General features: G+C 38.2%; 2 protein-coding genes across 3 annotated transcripts; one reads left to right on the top strand and one right to left on the bottom strand.

Annotated features, from left to right (window-relative positions):
• Positions 1 to 704: 704 nt before the first annotated feature.
• Positions 705 to 2,414, top strand: LOC133845052 (uncharacterized). Of its 2 annotated transcripts, XM_062279389.1 has the most exons (2): positions 706 to 1,844; positions 1,875 to 2,413. In XM_062279389.1, the coding sequence occupies exons 1-2, from the start codon at positions 1,067 to 1,069 to the stop codon at positions 2,279 to 2,281; spliced, it is 1,185 nt and encodes a 394-aa protein (XP_062135373.1). In that variant the 5' UTR covers positions 706 to 1,066; the 3' UTR covers positions 2,282 to 2,413. The 2 variants fall into 2 exon arrangements, with proteins under 2 accessions (XP_062135372.1, XP_062135373.1); XM_062279388.1 differs by having other exon boundaries at positions 705 to 2,414.
• Positions 2,415 to 5,289: 2,875 nt separating this feature from the next.
• On the bottom strand, positions 5,290 to 6,343 carry LOC133844943 (uncharacterized). The gene is made up of 2 exons (XM_062279236.1): positions 5,698 to 6,343; positions 5,290 to 5,638 (listed from the first exon to the last, which is right to left on the bottom strand). The coding sequence occupies exons 1-2, from the start codon at positions 6,133 to 6,135 to the stop codon at positions 5,345 to 5,347; spliced, it is 732 nt and encodes a 243-aa protein (XP_062135220.1). The 5' UTR covers positions 6,136 to 6,343; the 3' UTR covers positions 5,290 to 5,344.
• Between the last annotated feature and the right edge of the window lie 5,345 nt (positions 6,344 to 11,688).

The following is an 11,688-nucleotide window of genomic DNA, read 5'->3' as shown; positions in this document are numbered from 1 at the left end:
TAATGCTTAACAAAATTTAAATTTTCAGTAGATATCTTATAAGAGCTGTTTAAAGCAAATTAGGCATACATATTTTTTAATAACTTACGAGTTCTACATCGAAAATATAAGAAAAGTCAGAAAAGCGTCAGTTAGTTATAATTTGTTTTTTAGTAAAAATCATATTCAGAATTTCATTTAAAAAAAAATAAAATAAATAATTTAAAAAAATATCCCGACTGTGACATATCCGTTACGAATTGTGAATAAAACCAAAACATTGCGGTATTCATTTTTAAATATACCTAACTAATATTCTGCAAAATACTAAAAATTTAATAATTGTTATATTTGGTATATTGAGTAAGTATTATATACAAAATGTACCAAAGAGTGCAAAAATTTCCAGATTGTCTGTCAAAGCAACTAAGAAAGTAACATACAAAAGTATTTTTAATAACTTCAACCATTTTTTATATATTTTCAGGGATCATAAAAAAATATAGTTTTTATTGTATGTACCAAAAATCGATATACCAAATATAGCTTTTGGTATTTTTAAGTAATTTTTCAATACATCACTCATTATTGTTGTATTCAATGTCAAATTTTAGGATATATAATAGATTTCCAAAGAAACCAATATTATTTGCACTCAAAAATAAATTCTCTAATTATTTTTGTTTGTATATAGAAAATATATTTGACAATATAATAGCTTTCCAGAGAAACCAGCACAATAAGCGACTAGTCCTTGGTGCCATATTAAAGCAACAAGTGTAATCAATTAACATTGATGCTGCAGAGACAACTGCGTTGCCATCAGCTGGATATCGTTTGAATAGAGTTTGCAGTAATAACATCAGAGTTTTTGTTTACTTGTTTTCTGGCCAAACACTCCAGAAGGGGACTTCCCCGTTGGCGTGATCGCGGCACGATATTTGGTGCAGGCGAGTTATGAATATGTGGAGTGAATATGTTGAGTGTGTGTGTAAGTGTGTGTAAGTCTGATCTGCAAGTGGGAATGACATAATCGGCAAAGCACCGAAGCACTACAATGGCTGAACAAGCGTAACATTTCGTGCAAATGGTAGCCAACAATTGGTCGCCATTTAGAGGTCGCCAAGAGCTAAGAGTTGGGTGTTACGAATGCGTCTACAACATCATCATCATCATCATCCATCCAACCAAACCAACCAACAGCATCTCTCCGAGGGCGACGCTTTCGCTTCGCCTCAATGCTTGGTGGCCACTTGACTTGTGTTTGTTGCGGTTGCACTTGGCGCTTTTGTTTCCGGCGGCAACAACAACACCGAAAAATTGTTGCTGTTGGGGGTTGGTTGGTGACTGTCGACTGGAGGTGTTCCGCCAAGGCCAGAGGAACGCATCGCTCTCTATTAGTATAAAAGCTGTCGATTCGACTGGCAATGGCATCAGTTCAACATTTGAGTTCATCACAACCAGATCAACGATCAATATGAAAATCTTTCTCTGCTTGCTTGCCGTCTCAGCAGTGGCTAATGCTGGCTTCATTGGCGGTGCTGGTGGCGGTGGCCATGGCTCCGGCGGTGGCGGTGGACACGATCATCATGGCGACTCCAGTGGCCCGGCTCCCGAAGTCAAAGTGATCAAAGTGATACACGAATCAGGCTCAGCTGGTGGAGGCGGCGGCGGCGGTGGCTGGCAGCCAGCTGGCGGTTGGTCTGCAGGAGGCGGCGGCGGTGGCTATGGAGGTGGTGCTGGAGGTGGCTATGGAGGTGGTGCAAGTGGAGGATATGGCGGTGGCTATGGCGGCGGCTCTGGCGCTGGTCAGGAAGTCAAAATCATCAAGATCATCTCACAACCTCAAGCAGCAGGCGGCTATGGCGGTGGCTCCAGCGGTGGTTGGTCGGCAGGCGGTGGCTCCAGCGGTGGTTGGTCTGCTGGCGGTGCTGGTGGCTCTTCGGGTTGGTCATCTGGAGCCAGCGATGCCACAGCTGCTGTCAAGATCATCAAGATCATCTCGGAAAGCGCTGGCGATAGCGGCGATGCCTCCGGCTGGTCTTCGGGTGGCGCCTCCCAAGGTGGTTGGTCTGCTGGTGGTGCATCAAGCGGAGGCTGGTCTGCAGGAGGCGGCTCCAGCGGTGGCTGGTCCTCAGGCGGTCCTTCAAGTGGTGGTTGGTCATCAGCCGGACCCTCAAGCGATGGCTGGTCCTCTCAAGGATCCGCTTCTTATGGCGCTGCCAGCTCCGGATCCTTTGGCGGTGGCTGGTCTCAAGGTGGCAGCGGTGGACACGGCAGCGGCGGCGGCAGCAGCTGGTAAAAAAAAAACAAGAAAGTTTGTTTGTTAAGTTTCAGTCTCATTTTGCGCTCATCTCATGTACTCATATCTCATCTATGTTTTTTGTGCCTTTCGCCTTATTTGTTGAATTAAATTCTTTATAATTTCCACAATCAATATTTGTGCTTCCTTTTCGCGAGCGAAAAAGAATCGTCTGAAACTTTTCCATTTAAGGCAGAAATTACCACACCACAGAGCAAACTGCATTTGAAAGTCGACAGTAAAAAAAAAGAGAAGGAGAAGAAAAAAAAAGTGGAAGGACGAACTGGCTTGGCTTGGCTTGGCCATCTTCCTTTCACTCCCTCAGCTTGGTATATAAGCATATTGCTGTCTCACTCGCTCCCACGCTGTCTGTCTCCCCCTCTCTCTCTCACGCTCTTGGCTAAAAAACACACTTAAGCGTAAAGTAATAAAATTCAAGCAACCAAAAAATGTCGAAGAAAAAAAGGCAAAGAAAAAAGCAAAACGAAAAGGAATATATATAAGAAAAAATAAAAGAAAATCATAAAAAACCAAGACGTTGGGAAAGAGAGCAATAGCAACAGCAACACACACACACACACACACAGAGCAGAAGAAGAAAAAAATGTAAAATATCACTTTGGAGCGGCGAAGCGTCGCCAACACAGGCGAGCAAAAGGCAGCCAAGGATACCAAGGATACTCATATACTTGCCACCAACAAAAAGGGCAAAAGTGCAAGAAAAAGCTTTTCCACTGCCGCACAGCGGGGGGGCGGGCAGAAACTTGTATAAAAATATTTTCCATATAAATCTAACAAAGAACGTGTTCGGGTTACTTGATTAGGCGCCCAACGTGTGCAAATTGGCGGGTGTGGGCGAGGGCAGACGACAATGACGACGACGAAGCTAACAAAAGTTACAGTGGCAATAACAACAGCAGCAACAACAACAACAGCAACAGTGGCAACAACTACAATAAAAGTCGAGGCTGGGTGGAAACGACTTTTCGGTTTCCTTAACGTTTTCACAATAAATACTTACATAGAAATAAAAGAGAATAAAAACGAAGGCGCAACAAATCCAATTTGTTGCTGCCACATTGTGCGGCGGAAAGGGGGAAGAGGGGCAGAGGGAATGAGGGGAAAAGTGTGGTGCTTACTGTATTGATTTACTTTTTGATGGCCAAAGGAAGTGAGCAGCGAGTGAATATTATTTTGGGACTATTGCGCAAAATTTTGATTTGCTTTTTCGAGAATTATAAAAACAATCATTAAACTGCCGATCAATTCGCCCCCTGTCCCCCCTCTTTCTCCCACCACATTCATCAACTTGTTGCGCTATATAAACAAACAAGAGCATTCTACAAGTTTTCACCCAGCTTGCTCTCTTCATAGCTCTCTCCACCCACATTACTTAATATTCGCTTTTATATTTTTGGCTGATCGAAACAAATGAAAAAGAAGAAAATCAATTCTCAAATTATTTTGATGAGTTAATGGAAAATTTTCCATTGAATGCAAGCACAATTTTTGGCCCCCAAATATTAGATGTATGTATGTATGTGTGGGGGCGAGATTATTTGCGCGGTGCTTCTAACAAAATTTGTTATTATTATTTTAATTTGAATTTTGTTGATTGATAGCAATGTTTTGCCTCGCTCTCTTCCCGTTGCACGTGCAACGTGCCACAAAAGTAGAAAATTGTATGTTTGCTAAACAACACAATAACATCAACAACAGAGCCAACAAAGATAAGTCTCATTTGTGGACTTCCTTCCTTTTTCGCGGGCGCCTTATTGACACTGTCTCGCTCTGTTTCCCTTCTCTCCTTCTCCCTCTCAATCTCTCTCTCTCTTTCGCTCTCTTGCAATGTGTGCGTGTTTGCCAAGTCTGTTGACTGTGGGCGCGTGTGCAACAACAACAACAACAGCAAAAACATCTAAAGCTGCAAACAAAACTCAATCAATGAGCCAAATGCAAACAGTTTATGCGACCCTCGTTGCAAGTGCGCATTTTACCCGCTTCATTTGTCGGGCAACCCCCAAAAGATCGTAGCGACAATTTAAAACCCTTATTATTATTGTGTGATTAAGTTTCATCTGGAAGAGTTGACAGACAAATAAATTTATTACTTCGCCTGAGATGTGTGTTGAAACTGCTCCAAGTATAAAATATGTTTACTCAAGAGCTTTGCAGAAATGATTGACTTGGAGCGTACTAATAGTATTTTAAATTGAATGTAAATGCCCAAAAAAACTTTAAATTAGGTGCAATGCTTAAATAAATTATTGAAATGGAATATAATTTGTTTTGCCAGCAAGTTGTGGTTTTCTCATAAACCATGACAAAATTCCAAATTTTTACCAATTATTAAAAAATAATTCAAAATCATAAGCTTTGTTTGTATTAGATAAGATTTCTGCCACTGCAACCTCCAGCTACTTACTAAAAAAAAATGTGTATAGCAATACAATACAATAAAAAAAACTTTTGTGCCTTAGAATTAATTACATATTAGAATTAATTACAATTAAAGCAAATAAGAAAGCTACAGTCTAGTGGGTTCTACTCTAATATAACCGCTTCCCAGTTTCACTTAGTCCATATTCTACAAATATACGAAAAATATAATGGAAAATACTAAAATCTACCAAAGGCTACATTTGGTATACCCTTATACTGCTACTACTGTTTTAAATATACCATAGAACTACAAATATATCAGGTTGTTCAAATTACGCTTGTTCGTAGTTTATTGTCAAGGGGTGGAAGTGACTGTGTTTTAAATTTGTAACAAACTTGATTTGCGTGCGAAACTTGTTGATAAAATTTAGGTCTACCTCTTTGAGTCTTTGAGATTCATACGGACAGACGGACATGGCGATATCGTCCCAGCTGTTGATGCTAATCAAGAATATATATACTTTATGGAGTCAAAGATGACTCCTTCTACCTGCTGCATACATTTCCTGCAGGCACAATATTATAATACCTTTTTAAGCTATGTGTAGTGGGTATAAAAAGTAAAATTGACTGTATAATGATGTATTTTCAAAATATTATTGTTTTTATTAATATTATTTATTATGGCATTTTTACAGAGTTGAACTGCAACTTGTTGAGCTGCCCCAACACCAAGATCTCTTCGATCGCCTTCTTGGCCAGCAGCCTGTTGTGTGCATCCAACTTGCGATAGGAAACTGCCCAACCCTCGGCAAAGATGTTGGCCTCATCGCGTACCTGATGATCTACTACTTTCGGCTGCTCCGCTCGAGGTGCTATGGCAGCTACGGGTGCTACGGAAGCTACGGGTGCTATGGGATCTGGACAAGCAGTATTGATTGCTATCGGGCTGCTGTCTACTGATATGGGTTCAATCTGCAAAATTAGCCAAGTAAAAGAATGTGTGCGGTTAATCACAATAAAATATAACTTACTTCAATCACATCTTTCTGGTCAAAATTATCCATCGGCTCCTCTTCGTCAGTGTCCTCCTTCTCCCAGACCACGTCGATTGTGTCCTCCGCGATTTCGAATGGCAAGTGCGCGATATCATTGCGCAGGAAGCTCAACTCTTTGAAATACCACAACTGTGGTTTATAGACGTCATCTTTATTCCTGGCAGATAATTCACTGCGCTCCACTTTACGCAGCTCGCGACGAAAACAAGCTCGTATGCCATTCATTTTGCGTCGCATATTGTCCACATTCGCACCGGGGTGGATCTTCTGGTAGCTCTTTAGGAGTTTCTTATAGCCTTCTATCCTTGCGCGTTTGCTTTTGTAGCCCTCATCAGTGACCTTCCAGAGAGCAGGTAGTCGACCGTAAACACTAAAGAACTCCATCCATTCGTCTGTCTTCGGTACAGCACTCATTTTGCTTACAACAATTAAACAAGCGTACTGTCGAACGGCTCGCAGCGAACTAAACGAAAGAGAACTGTTGCTCTCTTGTGTTGCCAGCACGTGGTTCGAACATGTTCGCGCACATTGAAACTACTCAATGGATAGTAACCAGGTGTCGAACATTCACGCACACATACATATGTTGGCTGCAATGTGACCAAACATGTTCGATCACAACGCAGCAGATGTTTGCAGGCAACGGCAAACTACCACGCTTGCATTTTTCCTAGAAATCATTTGCGAAGTTGTTGTTGCGTGGCTGTACTATGTTTGCTAAATCTTATAATTCAGAAATACAGTGGATCACAGCTTATTTCAACCACCAGCAATCGACTACTTTGAATCTGTATAATGGCAAAACTAAAAGAGGTATTGAAGGGAATTATTAAGGCGCAGGATTTCAGTTTAATGATTTAATATAAAAGATATTCATTCATTTATTCTCTAACTTTTTGTTTACTATAAAAAATTATAGAAAAACAAGATATTAAGGAATAAAAGTACCACAGCATATTTCAACCAGCAACTTTGCAACTGTGCGAAGATCAGTTTCATGAAAAAATAACGGATATTTATTGATATATTGTATTGTACTTCTCGCGAACTCAAAAGATAGCTGCTCACAAACATTTAGTTCGCCGAGCGCCTCCAACACGAGACGAACCGAGCCGTCGAGCTTGCGTGCTTATCACAAAACAAATACACACACTTGTTACATATGTGTTTGTATTAGTTACTCGTAAAGAGCACGAGACTAGAAAGAGCGAAAAAAGCACAAAACGAAATATTATTACTAATTCATTTTGTTCTTTTCGTTCACTCTGTGCACGCTGTCCCTTTTGTCTCGCTCGCTCCCCCGCTGCGATGACGCGTCACGTCACGTCGCCCGTTCGCTCTCTATTTGGCATGCACTTTTTTTGTTTTGCATTACACAGACCACCCAGTCACCCCACTTGCCCTCTCGCTTCCACTCACTGTCTTTGACGCTTACATTGCCAAAGTGAGAGCATTTGTTGTTGCTGCTTATCGTTAAATGCTTTCAGGTGGTGTTCGCTTTGCTTCTGCTTAAAAATCGTCTCTGGGCAAGTCATAAGTAATTTATCATCAGACAAAATTGAAGTGCGTCGACGGCAACGTCGACGACGACAGCGACGCCGTTGTCGATGTCTGTCAATGCCAATCAGTTGTAAATGATATGACTGACCGATTCTTGAGTCTTTCAATTCATTGCTGTTGTTGTTGTCAGGTGGTCAATTCTCTGTGCCAATTGCGAGACACCAAATTGGCTGCACAGCGATTATGTTGCTTACGGATGCGGGAAGAAGGGTGTTTGGGTGTTGAGAGGAGAGAAAATTGATTGTTTAAGGAAATGTTTTGTAAATAAATCAAAGAAACACGAATAGTGCGAAAGCGAAATGAAAGCGTTGGACACCCTAAGGTCTCAAATGGCTGAGTTTAATGGTTTTGCAAATCAGTTTGTCAACAACAGCAGTATAAATGGCAGTGAAGCGGTTTAACGGTTCCTAAGGGAAACTATTCTCGCATAGCTTTTCTCACTTGCATTTGTTTTTAATAGAGCTTGCTATGGTTGTTGCTTCTGCTTTGGATTTGATCGTTTGTCCTTCCTGCTGTCTGTCTGTCCGAGTCTTTAAAGACCTCTCATTCCAAAACTATAAGAGCTAGAGACTTCAAATTTGGCATTTAAAGTTAATTTTCTTAGACACCTTCCTTTTGCAAGACGCGTAGAAATTCACATAGTAATTTAAATATTTGTATTAAGTAATATGGAAATATTTTATTTCATTTTAAAAGTATTACTAAAAAAATTATATAATATACCGCAAAAATACTTAAATTTAATAAAGGTTATAATTGATATATTGATATAGTACCACATTCATAAAGTGCAAAATATACCAGATTGTCAGCAAAAGCAACTAAGACCCATAGAAAATAGGCGTTTCCCCATATTTTGGAACTGATCACAAACAAATTTTCAAAAATCATAAAGACTATTGTATGTTTTACTTTAAGGGTAGCGGGTATAAAAATTGTATAATTCACATTTACAGTAAATTAAGTTTACATACACATCACTTATTCTATCATTTCGATCAGAAACTATTGAAATAATATTGAAAATGTGCGTTTGCAATTTGTTGTATTCCATTTACCACACTTTACAAATTTGCGTAATTCCTTTAATTGCGCTGTTCAAATTTGTTCAAAGATTCATAAAATGCCACAAACACACACACAGGCATTTAATCAGACTGGCACACACACTCAATTACTATGCAAACTACCAACAACTCAACAATAAAATGCGATTTCCTACCGAAATTCACACAAACACACACAAACACACACACGCACACACACACACACACATGTATAATGTAGGCTGGCGCACATGGCGTATACATTTTTTGGGTCTGCCTTGTGCTTTGTTTTGTATGTGGGTCATGTCCTTATGAAATATTCAAATGTCCTGAATTAAGCATTTATGCCATTTCCACTCTTTCATTGCGCCTCCTCCTTCCGAATTTCCCCCCACCTCCCTCCAGCTTGTCCAGTAATTCCCCTGCTGACCAAACACATGTCACCCCCTTCGGCTGGCAAACAAATTGTAAATGCGTATGCCTGATTATGTGTGTGTATGTGTGTGAGTGTCCGTATGTGTTTGTGAGTGCGTCTGTTTCAATTTCTTTATTGAAAATTGACCAAATTTGCGCTGCGATGGGGAAGGTGAACGCAATATGCATGCAAAGTGTGGGGCGGGGGGCAGAAGAGCAAAAAAAGAGAGACAATAAAACACAAACACATAAAAGCAAATAAATTGGTTACATTTGCTGTACACACACACACACTCGCACTCACACACACATGTTCACGTTGCGTAAATCCGCAACGGAAGTTGTGCTTTTAAATCGATTTTGATTGATTTTTCTCACTGCGAGGAAAAATGCCTTTTGGCCAGCACTCACAATAACCCAACACACACACACACACACAGCACACACACATTCACTTTGATGCGGGTGTGCGTTTGTATAAATAAAATCAAATTGTAAGTAATCGAGTCGGAATCGTCGCCTGTTTGTATTTTGCCAGCCCTTTGGCGTGCTTCGCTTGAAATCCGTTCGAACAACACCACCAACAACAACAACAGCAAAAAATGGCAAAAATACTGTAAAAAAAATTAAATCAAATAAAATGCAAAGAATAACAGCACAACAACACAACAACATAAATGAAGTAAAATATTTTCACTAAAATTATTTTCAATATAAACTTCACGTTCTTGTTCTTGTTGTTGTTGTTGTTGTTGGGTGTGTTTAACTTTGCCGCTCGCAGCTCGTTATTTATTTATATTTATTGAATGCGTCTGTGCTTGTTTGAGTGCGACTGTGTGTGTGTGTGTGTAAGCATCGCTTTATTTCAATATCATAAAACAAGAAAGAATGCGATGCGTAAAGAATGTGATGAACTTTGAGATACTCCGGAATATGATCGCATTTCAATTTCATATTAGTTATTAACTCTACTTCAGTTGCAACTTCATCCACTTAAGAAGACTTTAATTTCTTACAACACTCTTTAGTTTAGTTCAGCATACCCCATCAGCTGTTACTGCTTACAGGGTATACGAAATTGACACTGCCCGAAGAAAATAAACTAAAAGCCTGCACTTACATTTTTAATACAAAATCAATAAATATAAAAATATATATGTATATGTATATTAAAATATGTTGTCCCACACACACACATATGTACGACTTTTTCGTGTTTTTTTGTAAGGCACTTTTTATGGCTGCGGGCTCATAAAAAGCGCATAAAGTGGCTTTAACATAGCATAAAAAATGCACCCAAGAGTGCCAATCGCTAGCCCAGCTAGAGCGCAAGGGAGAGAGCGAGGGGATAAGTATGCTGGGAGAGGGAAGGGGAAAGGAGGCAGAGCCAGTGAATGACCCATCTCTGTGGAGATTCTCTGGGTGGTCAGGGCGATGGTGATAAGCGCTACGATGTTGGACACTAAAAGAAATACCGAAGAGCATATGTGACAAAAGAACTTATGTTAGTTGGGTGTGAAGAAAGGAGTAGCTAAGTGAGATAGCGAAAGAAATAACTAGACAGAGAGAGAAATAGAGAGAGAGAAAGACATAGAGAAAGAGAGAAACAGAGTTTGAGTAAACGACCTTTCTTGTACATAAAGGATTTATCTCAGACTTTTGAGAACTGACAGCCCGAAGGTCTTATACATATGTAACATAGTTCATAAAATATTGGCTAAAACAGTTCAGCGTCAAAGTTGGCTTCAAGAATATTTTTTTGTTTCATTAACAATTTTGTATTTTAAACAAGACTTCCACCGTTTTATTATTAAAGCATTTGGCAGCAAATATTGAAATGAATTCATTCAATTTGCCTCTTGATATTGCTTTTATTCGGATCAACATTTTTATATCAATCTTTTATTATCAATACTAATTCTAATGGTTTATTAATAACAGTATTTGACAGTTATTATTTATTAGTTTATTTATTTATAGTTATTTTATAGATTATTACTTCACCATCTTATCCTCCAATTTATAAATTAAATAAGCATCAACAATATAATTCAAATTTAGATATTTCTCTCAATATAAAAAACTACTATTAAATGTGCTTTCTGTCATCTGCTTCACTGATTAAAAAACAAATATAGTAAATATTCTGAATTTCTAATAAAATGATAAACCATAAACATAAAAAAACTAATTCCATGATACAAATGATTTAAATTGATTTGGGATTTTTCGATCTTAAACAAAAATAATCTTCAAATAAAATTTTTAGGTTAAAAAAAATTTTAAATCAAGATTTCGATGTTATATTTGCATTTTAAGATTAAAAACATCTAATTTTAATGTTATAATTTTGCTTCAAGAATGTTTTTTATTCTTAATTTAAACCCGTTTTTTCATTCTGTGTAAACATCAAATATCAAAAATCATTTCTTTAAATTTTAATAGACAGGAAATAACAATAAAAGCTTTCTTTCTTATCTGCTTAACTGATTTAAAAACTAAACTAATAAATATTGTGAATTTCTCATGAAATGATAAGCAATAAACATAAGAAAATAATTATTTAATAGTTACTTTTTGGTTAAATGTGATATGATGAAATATGATTCAAAGTTTACTAACGTATTCAAAGTTGAACAGTTCGTCACAATTAGCAGTTGTCGTCATGTGATATGTCAATAAAAAGTGTGTTATAAATCTATCAAACTGCATAGATAATAACATTTTATTCAACATGTGTAAACTCATGTGACAATTAAGTTGAGATAAGTAACTTTGAGAAATTTATGAGGCTAAAAGTGAATAAGTTTAGGAATTGTCAACTTTGAAAGCAATTTATAAAACTTAGTAACTCCAAGTTATATTATTGTCAACCAAATCTGCAATTCATTAAATTATAAATTCAACTTTGAGTTTTATTTGTTCAAATAAATACGTTCTTTCCTTG

The sequence above is a fragment of the Drosophila sulfurigaster genome, chromosome 3 (genome assembly GCF_023558435.1).
Source record: "Drosophila sulfurigaster albostrigata strain 15112-1811.04 chromosome 3, ASM2355843v2, whole genome shotgun sequence".
Taxonomy (NCBI): Eukaryota; Metazoa; Arthropoda; class Insecta; order Diptera; family Drosophilidae; genus Drosophila; species Drosophila sulfurigaster.
This window is presented reverse-complemented; position numbering and strand designations above follow the sequence as displayed.